Source organism: Hipposideros armiger, unplaced genomic scaffold, assembly GCF_001890085.2.
Source record: "Hipposideros armiger isolate ML-2016 unplaced genomic scaffold, ASM189008v1 scaffold_1311, whole genome shotgun sequence".
Taxonomy (NCBI): Eukaryota; Metazoa; Chordata; class Mammalia; order Chiroptera; family Hipposideridae; genus Hipposideros; species Hipposideros armiger.
The window spans coordinates 122761-141226 of record NW_017732661.1 but is presented as its reverse complement, the minus strand read 5'-3'; the positions used below and the strand labels follow the sequence as shown (position 1 = coordinate 141226).

Here is an 18466-nt window from a genome sequence, read left to right as displayed (position 1 = left end):
AAATAAAAGCTAAAATGAATGAATGAGACTATATCAAACTAAAAAACTTCTGCACAGCAAAAGAAGCCATTGACAAAATAAAGAGGCAACCAACTGAATGGGAGAAGATTTTCGCAAACAACGTTTCTGATAAGAGGCTAATATCCAACATTTATAAGGAACTCATACAACTCAACAACAAAAAAACAAACAATCCAATTAAAAATGGCCAGAGGACCTGAATAGATATTTCTCCAAAGAGGATATACAAATGGCCAATAGATATATGAAAAAATGCTTAACATCACTAATCATCAGAGAAATGCAAATAAAAACCACAATGAGCTATCACCTCACAACAGTTAGAATGGCTGTCATCAACAAGAAAAATAATAACAAGTGTTAGAGAGGCTGTGGAGAAAAAGAAATCCTCATGCATTGTTGGTGGGAATGCAGTTTAGCACAGCCACTATGGAAGGCAGTGTGGAGGTTTCTCTAAAAATTAAGAATAGAATTACCATATGACCCAACAACCCCTTTCCTGGGTAAATACCCAAAAATCTGAAAACATTTATTTGTAAAGATATATGTGCTCAAGTGTTCATTGCAGCTTTATTTACAGTGGCCAAGACATGGAAACAACCAAAGTGTCCTTTGATAGATGATTAGATAAAGAAGATGTGGTATATATACACAATGGAACACTATTCTGCCATAAGAAAAGATGGAATAGTGCCTTTTCGACAACATGGATGGATCTTGAGATTATAATGCTAAGCAAATAAGTCAGACAGAAAAAGTTGAGAGCCATATGATTTCACTCATATGTGGTATATAAAACTAAAAACAACAAAGGAACAGGACAAATGAAGAAACAAAAACTCAGATACAGATAATAGTTTAGTGGCTACCAGAATGTAGTGGGGTAGGGGGGTGGTAGATGAAGGTAAAAGGGATCAAATATATGGTGATGGAAATATCTGGGTGGTGAACACCCAATGTGATATATAGATTATGTATTACAGAATTTTACACCTGAAACCTATGTAACTTTACTAACAATTGTCACCCCAATAAATTTTAATAAAAAGAAAATAATCATTCTTTGATAGAACAATTTTTTCATAGTGTACTCCGGGGAAATGAAAAACTTAAAATCCATACTCTACAAGCTGGAAACATTGTTTACAAAGACACCTCCAAAAAGATTCTCCCCAGCCTTGCTAGGAGGGCCCTTATCAGGTACTGCTGAATAATCCCTGTGCCTGCTAAACTCCAGGGAATAGGCTCTTTCTTGGATACATGTGTCGTATCTAAAGAAAGCACCAAACCCTGACTGGAACTGCACACAGTCTAATGACCTGAAACTAAAGCTGTCAATAATTAAAGCAGGTGACCTCTGAAGGAAACAAAATGCCAACATGACTGAGTCAGGCCTGTGTGACCCTTTTCTATCAATTCGTATTTCATTTTTCTCTTTTCCTTAAAAGGAATGTGCCCTTGTTTACATTTCCTAAGCTATTGTGAAAAGGGAACTTTTCTGGTTAGTGAATCTGTCATCAAGAACTTTGATCTATCTAAGATAATAATGGTCTTTGTTTCATTATCTACAGGTTTGAGCTACTGGTTTAAATTCATCATATAGATTAGATTATTCTTTGTTTTGAATCCTTCGTTATTAAGTTCTGCACCTGTTGCCCATTAACCCTGAACATGAGCTGTTTCCAGTCTATGCACTTTCCCTCTGGTGTGAGATGACAGCCAGCAGAGGTCTTTCCTGACACAGAGGAATAAAAAGGCTGCTGAAGTTGGAAGACCTGACTGTTGATCAGCGATGCTTCCAGAGAAATATCTCAATCAAAAGGGGGGAGTGATAAAGATAAACTGGAACTTTAAGCAAACGTAATCAGTTGGGAGGGTTTAAGGAAGGAGCTAGGGTTCATGAAAGTTCTCACATAATATGTAATCAAGAGACAGGAAGAACTCTATGTTTATAATAAAGCTCTAGGGTTCTAACTTCCCCTTACTTCTATAAATACCCTCTATCTTGGCATGCTGGTCAGAGTATGCACGTGGCTTGCCATGTCTGCATGTACTGGATTGCAACCCTTTCTTTTCCTGAATAAGCCTGTTTTGGTGATGAAATATCTGGTCAATATTATTTTTCAGTTGCACTGAAAACAATTCTCACAGCAGCCAGGAACCTGGGGGGAAGACAGGAGGGGGTAAAGGGTTTACATGGCTTGTCTGGGTCACACAAACCCAGACCCCATGCCTGGAATCTGGTAGGACCCAGTAGGACACATCTGGGACAGATCTTCCTCTGTATGGTGTTAAAATGCAGGTCCTGATTCAGAGAGTCTGCCTGTTAAACCAGCCCAAGGGATGTTGGTACAGGCACAGCCCAGATGGCACTGGGAGCATCAAGGCTCAGTCATCTCCTGTGTTGCCCAGAAGTCTGGAGGAATGCAGGAACTGCCCATACAGCTTGCTCTATCCAGGCCCTGAGCATTTACATTGAGGAAGTCCCCAAATCCTCACCACAACCCTATCAAGGGGGAATCAAGCATAAGTGTCTGTCCCACACCTAAGGCCACCCAAGAGTTAACAGAGCTGGATTCGAACAAACTCAGGCTATTTGGCGCCAGAGTCTCACTCCTAACCTCAGGGCTGGCATGTAAACAGGCGCTCTGCCGGGGCGCTAGAACCTCTGGGCCACATGCTTTTCTTTCTTCTCCTTCACCAGCTTTGAGCCAGAGATGGGTCGTGTGATCCATCAATCAGCAAACGCAGTTCACCTCCCCATTTCAGGTGCAGAAATCACCAGAGGCAGCATGTGCCCTGACCATGGTCATTCTCTGAAACTGCAGTCAGTATCCTGTGTCCTGCCTACTTCCTAGGGTGGGGGTGAAGGGAGACGCCCACTCGCAACAAATAGCAGGCAGGCAGTCCCCTACAAGGGGACCCTCAGAACCAGTCTGGCATCTTGGGCCTGAGAAGTATGATTTGGAGAAAGAAATCCAAGTGATTTTGCTTCTGAAAATCCCTGCTATTTTTTAAAATGTACTGTATCTTCCATATGTGTTTCGAGAGTAGAAGATAGCAGCGGTTTTGTTCATAGGTCTCATTTCTCTTTCTCCTCTCCTTGCAAAGAATTGCACTTTGGAAACTGTAATAAAGGAAGTGGTTGACTTTGTAGCCGAAAGATGTGGCGGTGAAGAGCTTCTGGACAAAATGATTCAGCAAGAAACCACCACCCCTGCCCAGCCGCAAGGCAGGCAGCCCCCACCCTGGCCCCCCGTTCCCCAGCACCGACCCGGGGGCCCACAGCAAGCACTGCCTTCCGCGCAGCTATGCGGCCCGCCAGGGTGCTGCTCGCCTTCTACGGCCTGGTCTTGAGCATCATGGAGAGCCCTTCCGCAGGTAAGAGAAGGGTCTCTCCTCCGCTCTACCGTTCCAGGGTGTGGTCCCGAGATTGCCCAACTGAGGCCGGGTATGCCCTGAGCTCCTCCCCTCACACCAGGACCCGGAGGCGGGTGCCTGGCTGCGCGGGCCCTAGGAGACAGCAGGCACCCCAGTGCTGGCTGCAGCTGCCTTCACCCGGTTCAGGGATGGGAGTCTGATGGCCCCCTGAGGACGAAGGAAGTGACTTCTGTTCCTTGCCGCTCCTGGGATCTGGCGCAGTGACCTCAGGATCTTCTGCCAGAGGGAGACTGACTCCCCACGGCCCCTCTACCGCCCCTCTGCGGGGACCGATCACAGGGATGCACGTGGTGGTCAGGTGGTTTCTATCTAATGGCTTCGTCCTTCCCACCTGTTGGCTCGAGGGATCCTGATGATTGGACACCGTCATCCTTCCTGCCAGGCCAGCGCTGGGAGGAAGGGGAGAAAGGGAGATGTGGCCTTTGCACTGAGGCACAACTAGGGTAGATGACATGCCCAAGTCAAACAGCCAGTGGGCGCCTGCCCACCCCCACCCCCACCCCTTCCCACACACACACACACACACACACACACACACAGGTGGAGTTGGAGGTGCCCTCCCAGCGCCAGAATCATAGGCCTTGAATGCTGTGGAAACCTGGAGGGCCCCCACCCCACCTCCTTTAACCAACAAGGAGACAAGCTGGTGTTGGAGGGGCTGAAACGACCTGGTGTCCTCCACTGGAAAAATAATCTCAAGATGCAGAGAGTGAATAGCCCTCACAGGCCCAGGCACAGCTTGCAGCAGCTCCCAGGACCCCTCCCCAAGATTCAGGAGCAATGTGGACCCTCCCTTGCTGCAGGTGGTCTGGGTGTGACCCGTGCTCCCAGCCCTTCTACTGGTAACCGAGGACTGATGTCCACTTGCAGGCAGAAGTGGTGCCTGCCTTGTCAATTGTACTGAGATTTAATCATTCATACTACTGGCAATTATTTCCTAAATTCTTTCTGCTTTCCTCAGCTTCCTCCCCTAACAAAACAGGGACAGCAGAATCAGCACTTCGTGGGGGATCCCAAGCTGACTATTAGGGCCTTTTCACTGACAGGATTGCTGCCCCTCTGCTTGTGTTTCATACTGGACAGAGCCCTCTCCAATTTACTGCCCCATCCACAGCTGTGCCTGCCCCATAGGGAGGTAGAGAAGGCCTCCCCCTGTCAAAGTCCTTCTCGTCTGGCCTGGGCAATCCTGTCAGATCTGCTCTCTGCCACGGATAGAGGGTCCAGAGTCCATACGCATGCACTGAGGGCCTTGGGGCACAGAGACTCCTTGAACCTACTAGCTGTGGGACCTAGAGCTTCCCTAAGTGTCAGTCTCTTGACCCATGAAATGGGCAAATAACCCATCCCCCTTGAGCCCTGGTGAGGCTTGACTGCAGTGGCCTCAGAAGGCACTGTCACTGGGCCTGAGGTGCTGGCAGCTGCCAGCCCTCCACCTGCTCCTGAGTATGTGCAGTGTTGGCAGCCCCCATGCTGCACCACCCCACCCCATCCTGCTCCAGCTTCCATCCTTTCTGGTGATGCTTCTTTAATTTGACAGATGACGGCCCCAGTGAGGGCATCAGAATGAGGGGCTTGGAGGACCCTCCGGTGGTGGAGCAGAGCCTGCAACTCAGCCCCAGACCTGGTTCTACCCACCCTCTATCCTATAGCTCCCGCAACCTCTCCCTCACCTCTTGAAAACAGATTCCAGAGCCTTCTGGATGGGGGGGAGGGGAGGAGGGGAGGTGACAGGGACTCGGAGGGTGAGCCATCTTAGCATCTGACTTCTTGCCACATCCAGGAGCTAAATTACACTGACCTAAATGCAGAGCCCCTGTAGTTTCCCCTGCTGAGCTCTGCAGAACTTAGGGAATTGCTTCATTGGTTTCCTCAGCCCTTTTGTCTTCAGTTGAAAATGAAAAGGCCTTTCTCAACCTGTTAGCTCTTCTGGGAAGCTCCACTTAGCCAACATGTCACACTCACATACTCCCCACCCCCCACCCCCAAGTGGCAGTGGCCCATCTTCTCATTTTGAGGCCACCTGAGCAGGGGTCTGGGATCCAGCAGCCATCACTCCTTCTACCTACCTGCAAGTTGACATCAGTCCTCAGTTATCAGTAGTAAGGGCTGGGACCACCTGTCACACCTGGAGACCACCTGCAGCGAGGGAGGGTCTACATGGCCCCTGAACTTGGGGAGGGTCCCTGGCTGTGTATGGGTCCATGGGAGCTATTGACCCTCTCTCTGATCTTGAGACTTTTTTTTTCCACTGGAGGACACCAATTTGCCCTCAGAGATTCCCACTGTAGCCATATTGAATATTTGATGTAATACTTGATAATAATTACACTATTGCATGCAATGTATTGATAAGAGCTTTATCTGTTACAGCTCATATATTCTTAGCTCTCGTATATTCTCACTACTCTGTGAGGTCAATGCCATTATCACTCCCATTTTACTGATGAGGACATAGAGGCTCAGAGAGGTTAAGTAGCTTGCCCAAAACGACACAGCCAGTGAGAGGCAGAGCTGGGATTCAAACTCTGGGACTATCCCAATGGGTTAAGGCCAGGACTAACTAGCATCCTGTTTATGCCAGAGGAACACATGGGCCCTCCAAAAGATGGGCCTATTTATTACTCAGAGCCCCCAGAACATAGCTGGAGTGGCGGGGGCGGTGAGTGGAATTAATGGCAACCACCCAGACTCACTGAATTTTGGTGTCACATGAGAGGATCAGAGGGGCACAGGGCTCAGAATGACATCTCCAGGTAGGCAGAAAGTGAACACCAGCACCCCTGAGCCTGAGAGTCACCATCCACCACCCCAGTCCTAAGGCCCAGCCTTCCAGACTGTGAGCTCCAGGAGCAGGGGGCCACCTCCCCAAAGGTCCCAGCACCCTGCCCACAACAAGGGCTCCATGACACTGGTAAAGGGAGCCCAAGCAGCCACCTGGAGGAAAGCACTCCCAGGTGATATAGGGAGGTCACCAGCATGGACTGCCAGTTTTAGGCTCTTGGGGACCCTGGGATTCTCTTCTCAGGGATGGTTTCACACACTGGGGTTTCCTCCACCTCCCAGGCCACACTTAGAATACTCTTGAAAGAAAAAGATGATGGGGAACCCCAACCTCCCTGAGCACCCTCTTTCCCTCCACATGCAGGACGGCACATAGGGTGGGTCGGGGGCAGGCTCAAGGGGACAGGAGCTCTCTCCAAAGGGTCTGGTCCTCCATAAGGCCTCAGGACATGGACACGTGGCCAGTGTCCCAGGCTCTGGTTCCTCCCTACTGGACATGCATCCAGTGTGTCTTCGTTTTCCAGAAAAGTAAATTAAGGGATGTTTATCAAAAACTTTTGCAATTGGATTATTTTACTAACTGCTCTTTGTCAGGAAGTCTTTGTCCGATGCATCATATGGGACATTTGCATGTATGTTTATGCTAATTTGAGGGCAGAGTATAGCCTCTGTAATTTACCTAGAAACAGTTAACTATTGCTGCAACTAATACTCAGGTTATTTACAGTGCCCCCAGGCTATGGTGTTGCCTGTTCATCTGCAGATTTGATTGAAATTTAGCTGTTTTCCCTAGGAGTCAACACACACTAGCAGGCCTATAGATGAAGTCCTCTGCTCAGAGAGGACAGGGCAGTGCCCACAGGGGTGTCTTGCAGAGCCTGGCATGCTGAAAGCAAATTCAGTGTCAGTGTCACTGTTCTGAAGAAGGGGGTATGGAGATGCAACAGGAACAGGAACAGGATGTTGGAGTAGGAATCATTTGTAATTTGTATAGAAAAATTACATTTTTAACTGAGAAACATCAGAATGTTTCCTTGAAGCTTTGCTTCCCATTTTGATCACCAGGGAGAGAAGAGACCCTTAGACGTCTTTGATACATGGAAGATTGCTGGCCCAGGGATTCACTGTTGCAGGCCAGCACAGCCCCTAGTTGTCCCGGTTCCTGAAGCAAGCCTGATCTGTTCAGGGGCAGGAGTGGAGGGGCTGTGCCCCGACACCCCTGTTGCTGATTCCTACCCATATGTTGGGTCAGTGCCATCTCTCCAGGGCCTGTTGTCTGCACTTGCCCAGGCAGCAGTCCACACCCTCAGGCAAAAATCTGGCAGCATCCTGATGCCCTAAGGGCTGGAACTCTTCTCCAAGTCCTTTAGCATTTTGCATCTGCAAACTGTGCTTGTCCCCTGTTATTCTTACAACTGTGAGTTCTGTCCTGAGCACATCATCCCCTGCTCAGCACCTAGCCCAGCCCTGAGGTCATCTTGATTTTCCCTCGCTGGCCCCTTGCCCCTTCAAGGAAGGAACCCTGCTGGGGTGGGCCGTGCTTCTCCCTCAGTGGTACCTCCCTGCACCTCAATCTCCTGCCACCTGAGTCATCTTCAAGACCAACCAAAGAGCGCTTTCTTTCCTATGAGCAGTAAGGGGGTCCTTTGTGGAGAGTCCTCCAGAGCTGGTCTGGCAGAGCCAGCGTGGGGAGCGAATCCCCACATCTCTTCTTTCTGGGTGCATCACCCTCACTTCCCACCTGACTGGATAGGGCTGTGTGAGGCTCAAGTCCCAAGGGTCAGGCCCTGGGCCTTGATGTATTCTCTGTGCTGTCCTGGGAGGTGGTGGGGGGATGGGGCCGGAGTGAGGGGGGTGAAGGAGCAAGACGGGGTCACCTCTCATTTGGAAGAACTTCATTTCTTTGCAAGTGTGCATGGCCTGTGTCCACCCCGCATTGGTCCTTTGCAGAAGAAGTCTTTGTTTCTTCTCACCAATGTGCTCCTCCTGATTGTCCTTTCAGTGCACGTCACCCAGGTCATCATGGTGCCACCAGTCTGAGTCACACTTTCTTGGCCCCACATCCGCCTCCTGCTACGTGCTGTGGGTTCTGCCTCCACGCTCAGCTCTCTCTCCTCCTCACCTACGTCATTTCCGCCACTTTCTCACTGGTCCCCCCCCCCCACCCCCACCCCCGGCTTCCTTCACTCAGTGCTGTCTTTATGCGCAGGTTACAGTCACTCTCCTGGAATCTGCGCAGCCCAGGTCTGCTTGCCTCCTCCCTTCCTGTGCTGTGGACGCCCCAGTCTCAAAGTCATCCTGGTATTGCTGCCAAAAAATACTTCTTGAATGAGAAAAAAAAGAACATGGTCTTTAGAACTAGTCAAACCTGGGTATAAACCTGCCCTGAGCGCCTCTGAGGCCTCAGTTTCCTCACCTATAGAATGGAGATGCAAGCACTGCCCCTGCAGAGGTGTGAGAAGAAGGGATGGAAGAGCAGGCGTCTCCTGCTCCCCCAGACTTCAGCTCCCAGCACAAACCCCAGGTCTCCTTTCAGAGGATGGTAAGGAGGTGCTGGCTGTCAGGTTGGCAGTCCAGGAACCTCACCATATGCTCAGCACCCACTTGGTTTTGTGTTTTCTTCCCTGAAAGGGTGTCACCTCTTTGGGATGTTTTTCTTCATGATCAGCCCTTCCCTGTTAATGTCTCTTAACTGTCTTAAAAATAGGTTTGACTTTTCAACTTTTTTTAAAATTAAAAAGTATTGTTTGGACCTCTGTGTTGACTTGAATCCTATGGTTTAGGAAATACATAGTTAAATAAAAATAAACCAACTTCAGTATTTTTCATAACATTTTTGTAACTTGACCAAAATCACTTAGGAACTAACATCACATTCATCTGAGGTTCAGACACACCTGGTTTCACCTCATTGTTTTAATTCTGCTAAATTCAAGCAAAATTAAATATAATCCATTTTATTTAAAAACAGTTAACAGTGGTTACTTTAGAGATGTCTAATATTTTGTTAAACTATTCTATGTTTTTCAAATTTTCTACCAAAAATAGATAAGCTTATAATCAGAAAAGACAATAAATGTAATTTTTACAAAGCAACAAATGTATTAATCCACAGTGGGGGATAGGGGATCTTGTAATAACTGGAGACTCGATCCTGTCCATAAAGGGGCTTCTTTCTTTCTCTGCTGTGTAGACTACAGTGATGAGCAGAAACTAAGCTGTTTTCCAAAACAGTTTTTTTGTTAAAACTGAAATCCACACCTATCTTCCTATGGTCAGTAAGTACAGGTATCCCTGGAGCCGCCCTCTCCCCAGTGTCAGCATTAGTGTGCACAGCTGCCAGGAGACCTCCAAGCACCACCTGAATCAGAGCCATGTGGGAAGCCAGGGAAGTGAAGCTTCCAGGGCCTGAGGCAGCCCGATCAACCCAGCGCCTGGCACTCAGGGGACAGAAGCAGTTTTTGTTGCTTCCATCTTCAGACACCTCAACTGAAGGCTTCAGCCCACCTTTTGTGAGATGTCATTTGAGACCTGGATTATTACAAAGGAGAATCTCAGAGGACGTTTACAGGGGAAAAACTTGGACCAGCAGTTGGCCATAATCTTCTGTTGGGAAGGGCCAGGTCCTTTAGGCTGCTAAAGCATAAGGAGCCCTGCAGAGGAATCATGTGCTTAGTCTTGATGTTTTGCCTTTGGCCCAGGGAACCAGCTAGGGCAGTTGCATTGGACAGACAGGATCCCGCTTGGTTAAACAGTGTGGGTCCTCCCCAGATGGCAGGATGCCCCCCAGGGTCATAGAACTTACGTGGATCCACGCCTTCTCTGCCCACTCCAAGCTTCCTTCCACTGTACCTCCCACAGGGGCAAGGAGAACCTGCAGGCAGGCTACACGAGACCAGCCAGCCAGACATCCCACCATCCTAGTTCTCCCATTCAGCGAGAGTCTCATGTACACACCATCTCATTACGCATCCAGGTTCCAGGGAGGGCTTCGTGCAGACCTCACTTGGCAGCAGAAATGGCCTCCTCTGAGACCCTTTGCTTCAAGCTAATTAGATCACTGACACACTGGCAAGACCTCCTCACTAAGCTGAGTTTCTGTCCCCCTCTTCCCACCCTCTGCTGTGACCAGTGTAACCCAGTCCAGTCTCCTGGGAAGTGTCCCAACATGCTTGGCTGACCCCAGCCTGGGACCATAGGCATGGTCTGTTTCAGAGACCCTGCACCCAGCTATAAAGCCTTTTCCCTTCCTCCCCCAACAAGGGCTCTGTTCCCTGGGCTCTTGGGCACACCCTTACCACCAGGCCATAGTAAGCACCCAGCCACACAGGTCCCCATCCCGCTGGGTGCAAATCCTTGAGCAGTTCAGATTTCCAGTTTTCAGCCTCATCATCCCATTGGCCCTTTCTCATCCTACCTCTAGTACAAGGTAAAAGGTACGTCTGTCAGCACCCTTCTGTCAGTCCCCATGCATGGGGAACTCCTGGTCCCCAGTGGGACATCCCAGTTCAGCCTTAGGAGGAATGCTTCTATTAAAACTCCTAAGTTCTGTTGAATCTGTGCTGCTGTTTTCCTGCCTAAGTTTTGATTTCTTCACGACCCAGGGAACCACTTTGACTTCCCTGAAAGCCCATTTCCCATACCACCATTATCTTCTCTAAGATAATGCAGCAGGAATCTCTAAGCCGGAAGCCTGGCTGATTAGCACTGCTGCTGCCTACACACCCCAAGTCTCCACTTCCTGCTACTTGGGCACCTAAACCTACCTCCCTCGGCAAGGTTGCAACGTCACTCTCAGCGCCAGCCCAAATGGCAGCATGGCTACGTTCAGCTACAGAGCAACTAATACCAGCCATCCCACTGAGGAGCTGAACACACCATTTCATTAACAAAATAAAGTTGCTGACTGGGCCGGTGCCAGCCTTGCGGGATCATGTCTGGCATGCTAACATTTCAGGAAAATCCGGGGGAAAGTCTTAGCAAAGAAAAACAGTTCAGAGACCTAAAAACCCTCTTCCCCATCCTTCCTCCCCTCAGTTTATTTAGATTCTCCCCCCAAACTTTTAACTTTATGTTATTTTGATATACATGTAGTCCATGATCATGGTAGTAACATTGACAAACAAATTCATCCATGAGCTACCAACCAGAGAAGGCCACCGTTCACTGATTGCTCTAAGGAGCCTGTGGGGTTTTGACATTTCTATTTTCTTTATAGTAAAATCTAAAGTTCTTAACCTGAATTAGTACACACCCACACCTGGCCCACCTTGCCTTTCAGCACCTGTCCCATGCCCTCCTGGCTTTGGCCTTGTGGTCCTGACCCCTGGGATCCCTCTGCCTCGTGGCCGTCAGCGGGCTCTCAGACTCTGCACCCTCGCAGACGGGCCCCTGCACAGCTCCTGCCTTTCCTCGCCCACCACTCTGATATTTTTCTTGCCTGTTTATTGATGGAATGTGAGTTCCAGAAAACATAAGCTTCCGTATCCCCTGCAACTGCAGGATGATGAGGGCTCACCTCTTGGGGAGCTGGATGAAGGAGTAAAAAGTCAGGTTCTTCTTCAGAGAGAGGTCTTGGGTCCATCTGAGCTCTGCTACTGTAGGATCTGGGAGCAGAGAATGTGGAGAGCAGAGCAGGGGTATCAGGGTCCCTGATTCTGTCTAGCTGTCAGGCATGGGGCAAGGGGGGGACATGATGGTTGGGTAGAAGCCCCTCATGTTGCTTCCCCCATTTTTTATCCAAATATGGGCCTCCTTGGGACAGAAAGAGCATGGAATGATAAAAAGAAATCCCTCCGTCCCGCTACCATGCGCCAGCTTCATAGAGGAGCTGTGTGAAATAAAGCCTTCCGGGCCTGGCCCTGTCCTCAGACTTGTACCCAAAACAGTGCAGAAGGAGGCACCGCATGATGGGTACCAGATGCTATAGTGCTGCTTGGGGAGTAGGGGCCCCTGGCAGCGGGGCCTGGAAGCTGGGTAAGTTCGAACAAAAGTCCCTGAGGCAGAGGACAGCAGCAGCCTCCTTACAATTGAGAAGGCAGGACTGGCCTTTGGGCACTTCCCCGTGGTCCACTTGTTGGGGACAAGCTGAGGGGTTGGGGCCATATGGCGGCCTTGAAATCCAGCTGGAGCAACTTCTCCTAACACCCCGAGGCTGCATCCTGTCCAGAGGCTTCACCACCTTCAGGTGTGTTCGGGTTTTCTTTAACACACATAATAACCCAGGGAAATAACCCTGGGTTCTGAAGGAGGCTGAATGGGCAGAGACAGGGGATAGGGATTATATCTTATCCATCATTGTATCACCCATCTCACCTGGTCCTCAGCCTTCTGTAAGGGACAACAATGGGGATACACAAGAAATGCACTGTGGGGTGAGGGCTAGACAGGCTGGGGAGGGTAGACAGGTGAGGGACGGGCAGATGGATGAGGAGATGGACATGTTGGGGGCCACACTGGGAACAGAGAGAAGTGAGTACCAAGGTGTGAGGTGTGACACCTTGGACCGAGGGCTCCACTAACAGCAATATTCTTGTCTGGTTCTGTTTTGCTCTTTCAGATTTTTGTTCCCAGATCTTGAACTCATCTGCAAAGCCAGGATTTCCCAAAACAATCAAGACCAATGACCCAGGAGTCCTCAAAGCGGCCAGACACAGTGTTGAAAGGTTCAACAACTGCACGAATGACATCTTCTTGTTCAAAGAGTCCCACATCAGCAGAGCCCTGGTCCAGGTAAGAGTTTGGTTTCTGGCAGCCAGCGTCTCAGAGACACTGCTAAGAGTCCAGGCTGCAGAGGCTTCTATTCTACCAGGGGTCCCCCATCTAGGGCCCTGACCATCTAGAACACAGACCAAGTCATGTGGCTGACAGCAGCAGCCACAGATAGCCCTCAAGCAGCCCAAATCAGTGTCACCAGAGTTGAGCAAAAAGTCCTGGAGCCATATCTTACTGAAACCAGCTTCTCCTGGGCAGAGACACCAGGAGTAGCGCCAAAAAGTGCAAGGGCAGAATGGGGACCAGAGGTGGGCACGCTGAAGGCTGCCAGTGGGGAGCAACTAGAAGGTAGGCCACAGGAACCAAACTGATGCAGGTGCTGCCCTCTCAGACGGGCCTACTGCACTGCCTGCCAGAGTTGCCCCCCCAGGACCCCACCCCTGCCTCGCCCCCTCAGCACAACGCAGCCCCAAGGAACTTCTTGACATTCTCTACCTGAGCTTTATCCTTTCACATCAGAGCTTTGCCCAACATGTACCTCCTTCCCCACACACCAACCCCACCTCCTCCAACTTTGCCCTCATGTCACACCCTATGAAGTTGTCACACTGATGGTTCAGTGTTCTCTCTCCTAGAGGGGACCCTGCAGGGCAGAGCTAGGCCTTGCTCATCTGTGAACAAAAGGTCAGCCTGGGATAAGGGATGCAGAACAGAGATGAGGCACAATCAGGAGGTAGTTGCCTGGCAGTCACTGCCTTTGCTAAAACTGAGGATACCGTACAGCCACTGAAAAGCAAGTTCATGGATGTGGGAATCTGGCTTTGGACAAAATCCACACACTCCTATGAATGAGTAGTGGTGAGGGAAGGAGGAAAGACACAGACAGTTTTTATACACTCAGTGGTTGATTATCTTTGGGTCACAGGATTATAGGTGATTTTTACAATCTTTTTTATTCTTTTTGGCAACTGCAAACCTTTCAAAAGTAGTGTATATATATTTTTTAAATATTTTTTATTGGAGAATTGGGGGAGGGGAACAGTGTTAGGGAATTGGGGAAGGGAAACAGCCAAGTTGTTGTCCTTCAGTCTTAGTTGTGGAGGGCGCAGCAAGCTCAGCTCCAAGTCCAGTCATGCTGCTCAGCTCAAGGTGCTATGTTCAAATAGTTGTGGGTGGGCACAGCTACAATCCCATGTGGGAGTCGCACCAGCAGCCTTGTTGTTGAGAGCACATGCTCTATCCCCTGAGCCACCCAGGCGGCAGCTCAGCTCAAGGTGCCGAGTTCAATCTTTAGTTGCAGGCAGGCATAGCCCACCATCTCGAACAGGCAACCTTGTTGTTAGGAGCACGAGCTCTCACCAGCTGAGCCATCCTGCCACCTGTTGGCAGCTCAGTGGCAGCTCAGCTTGGGCGCAGCTCACTGGCCCATGTGGGAATCGAACTGGTGACCCTGTTGCCCAGAGCTCACACTCTTGAGCAAGCTCTTTACCAACTGAGCCACTCAGCGGGCCCAAAAGTAGTATATTTTTATGATTAGAAAAGTGTCTTGTAGAAGGAAGTCTGTTTTGGGTTTAGGCTTTATGAGGTTTACCATGAAAAGTGCCAAGTGTCGTCACTCCAAGGATACAGCCCCAGGGACCATGTGAGGCTGTGGCTTCCTGCAGGAAAGCTGCAAGTGTGCGATGCCCTGTGCCCAGTGCCCAGGGGCCTTTGAGGGTGGGGATTATACCTTGATGAAGTTGGGGACTTTTTTCCACTTGATATTTGGTGGGGCTATGACTGCAAATTGAGGACTTTTTTTCCGAGTCCTCTGAGACCACAAATGAGGAAAATGAACCAGGTTGCTGCCATGTCCAAGTAGAGAAGGGCTATTCTGAAACTGAAATACAAAACAAAACAAAACAATAACAAAAAAACCCACACCATTGCCAGGAATGGTGAGGGGAGTCAGCAGACGTCCTGCTTGTGCTCACTGCATGTAAAGGCCACACAGGGCAGGAGCCAGTGGGTGGTGAGGGCATGGGGTCAAGGATGGGGTCAGGACCAGGGCAGCCCCAGGGCAACCCTCGTGTGCTGCCCTCCTGATGGCAAGTCCTAGGCAGGAAGGAGATATCCTGACAGGACACAGAGCCCCCCAGGACCTAGAGCTAGGTCCCTGAGCAGGAATGAGAAGATGAGTGAATAAAGGATGGGTCTGGGGTCCAGCCGCAGGCTTCCTTCCCACAGTGGTTCTGGTAAGTTCCACATTCTCTTTCCACCACTCCAAGGGGCATGGACCAATCCCGTCAGGGCATCTTTACCACCTGTCTTCATGCCACCTTCTGCTGACAGAAGAGCTGCCATCCTTTCTGACCTGAACAAAGTAACCCAAGCCGTGCCTTCTGTTCTCTTTAGATAGTGAAAGGCCTGAAATACATGCTTGATGTGGAAATTGGCAGAACTACTTGCAAGAAAAACAATCACCCCAGTCTGGACAACTGTGACTTCCAAACGAACCACACCTTAAAGCGGGTAAAACAAAGGGGTCTCACTTTCTAAGGAAAACGCACGCATGCACATGCGTGCACACACAGGCATATCCCACAGACAGCAGCACTGGGAACTCTGCAGAGCTTTGGGAGGGTGGCCTCAGTGGGGCAGGTGGCCTTTGTAACAGGCAGCATAATTCTCAAGGTGCCCTTCCTTTTTTGTTTCAGACTCTCAGTTGCTACGCTGAAGTCTGGGTTATCCCCTGGCTCCAGAGGTTCGAGGTGCCCGTTCTCCATTGTCACTGACTTTGGCCTCTCAGCAATACTACAGCTGCTGTCGCTTCTGAAATAGTATCTCCCAGCGAGCAGAATGGAAGTGCCCATGGGTTCATTACAGAGTAGCTGGGATGAAAGCTACTAGATTAAATACACTGAATTCTCTTCTAAACTTAATTTTACTGATACTGTGCAACTGGATTCAGGGTCTGAACATATGGAACTGAATCCTCCAATGGGAATGTTTTGGGTTCTCGACCCCTGAGGGAGCCCGGGAGCCCCTCCCACCCAGTTACCTAGTGATTCCCACCTGATTATCCCATGGTCCCAGGTCCCCAATAAAAGCCCAGAGATCCATCCTTTTGTCTGAATAGTTAGAGCACTGAGCAGGGAGACTCAGTCTACTATTGAGCATCTTTACTTTTTGTGGATGAATAAAGCTCTGAATAAATATAAATAAAGAATTGACCATCTCGAAGTAATGGGTGTTGCTTTACCTGCTATAGGGCATCAGGAAGGTGAGGCGAGCATTGTGAGGGGTCCCCTTCACTGAGTGGTCTGACCAGTCTAAGCTACCTCCATAAAGCACTCCGATGCTTTTCCAGCCATTGGCTCCTGGTTCCAACATACTGGAGACCAAAGCAACCAGAAACAGGCCAGCCTGTGTCCACATCATGAATTGGCAAGGGAGGTAACACCCCACAGAAGACGCACACCCTCCAGCTGTGCTTTCTGCTGATTGTGGGTTGCCCACCCAAGTCTCTCTACTGCCTTTGAGGCTCAGCATCTGCACAGCTGTGCTTAGAAAGGTGAGGTGGGATGGAGTGCTGGGACCACACCCCACAGCCCCACCCAGGAGAGGGAACACACTCATGGCCCCGTCCAGGACAGGTAGCACCCCTATACAGACCCATAAGGAAAGGGAGCACCCCACACACAACCCCTCCCAGGGGAAGGAGCAACCCTCCCACAGCCCCACCCAGGAGAGAGAGCACCACTACACACAAATCAACCCAGGAGGAGCAGCACCCCCCCCCCACAGCCCTAACCAGGAGAAGACCCCACACACAGCCCCACCCAGGAGAGGCAGCACCCCCCACATAGACCTACCCAGGAGAGGGAGTACCCCACATATAGCCCCAACCAGTAGAAGGAACACACACACACACACACACACACACACACACATACATACATACATACCCCACCCAGCAGGAGAACCACCCGGAGACACACCCAGGAGGAATATCCCCCCCACAGAACCACCCAGGAGAAAGAGCACCTGCAGCACAAACCAACCAGGAAAAAGAGCATGCCCCAAACAGAGCCACCCAGGAGATGGTGCACCTCCATCTGGCCCACCCAGGAGGAGCACCCTCACACACACAGTGGCACCCAGGGGAGAGAGCACACACACACACCCACACACACACACCCACACACACACACCCACACACACACACACACCCCCAGGACAAGCAGTACCCCCCACAGAGACCCACCGAAGAGAAGCACCCTCCTACAGCCCCACCCAGGAAAGGGAGCACCCCCACACGGCCCCACCCAGGAATGAGCACCCCCACACAGCCCCACCCAGGAGAGGGAGCAGCCCCCACAGACCCACACAGGGAGCAACTCCTACAGGCCTACCAGGAGAGGGAAGACAAGGTGAGGGGTGGAGATGCTTCACTGGGGGCACAGGGGAAAGAGGAGGCTGCTGGGGCCTGGAAGGCCTGCGGTCCTTGTAAAAGACAAGCCTCGCACTTGCCCTGGTAGCAGTGCAAGGCTGGGCAACAGGGCAGAAGCCAAGGAGTTGCCGAAAGTTGGAGAGCACCGAGGCTTCACTTAGAGGTGACCCCAGACACCCTGCACCGGTAAGCCTGATGTAAACGCAGCAGCCCCTCACTGGACTTCTTCCTCTCCAGTCCCTCTTCAAACTATGGATTAATACAAAATATGTTGCTGCCTTTAAAAAATATGGACTTGTGGGCCGGCCGAGTGGCACATTGGTTAAGAGTTGGCTTGGGACGGCAGCTCTGAGCGGTGGGGCCCCAGTTGGGATCCCACATGAGGGCCAGTGATGCCGCGCCCTCTACAGCTAAGATGGTGAACAACAGCTCGACCTGGAGCTGGGCTGCCGTGAGTCACCAACAACAGCATAGGCTGCAGTGGAGCTGCAGTGGGCTGCCATAAGCTATGAGTGACCAGCAGCCAGCGTGAGCTGCCAAGAGCCGCTGTGAGCAGCTGTCCAGGGGCCAGGCGACCCATCTGCCTCAGCCAGGAAGAGCGCAATAATCACAATACCCACATGGGCCAGTGAAGCGAAGTCCTCCACAACTAGACTGAAAAACAAAAGGACAGCAACTTGTCTGTTCCCTTTCCCTGATTCCCTAGCACTGTTCCCCTTCCCCAACCCCCAATAAAATCTTTAAAAATATATATATATATATGGACTTGATAATTCATAGGTGAGAAAATCTGCATCATGTAAGTATGGCAATTTAGTGTGCTATCATAAACTTGTCCAATGTGAATGACCAAAATGAATGACCCTCAGCTTCCTTCAGTGATGAGATAACTACACAGTAAGTCCCCGACTTATGAACATTCAAGTTGCGAACTTTCATAGATACGAATGGACCTCGCATTACGAACATTTGTAGATGCGAACAAATCGTGGAAGTAGCTCACGTGTCTGCCGGACATTGTCACAGTTGTGCTGTGTGCTTACTGTACAGTGCGATAGTACAGTGCTCAATCAGAGC

General features: G+C 50.3%; 1 protein-coding gene across 1 annotated transcript; it reads left to right on the top strand.

Annotated features, from left to right (window-relative positions):
- Positions 1-3161: 3161 nt before the first annotated feature.
- On the top strand, positions 3162-16687 carry CST7 (cystatin F). Its single transcript, XM_019633427.1, has 4 exons — positions 3162-3402; positions 12803-12975; positions 15352-15468; positions 15654-16687. The coding sequence occupies exons 1-4, from the start codon at positions 3333-3335 to the stop codon at positions 15729-15731; spliced, it is 438 nt and encodes a 145-aa protein (XP_019488972.1). The 5' UTR covers positions 3162-3332; the 3' UTR covers positions 15732-16687.
- Positions 16688-18466: the final 1779 nt, after the last annotated feature.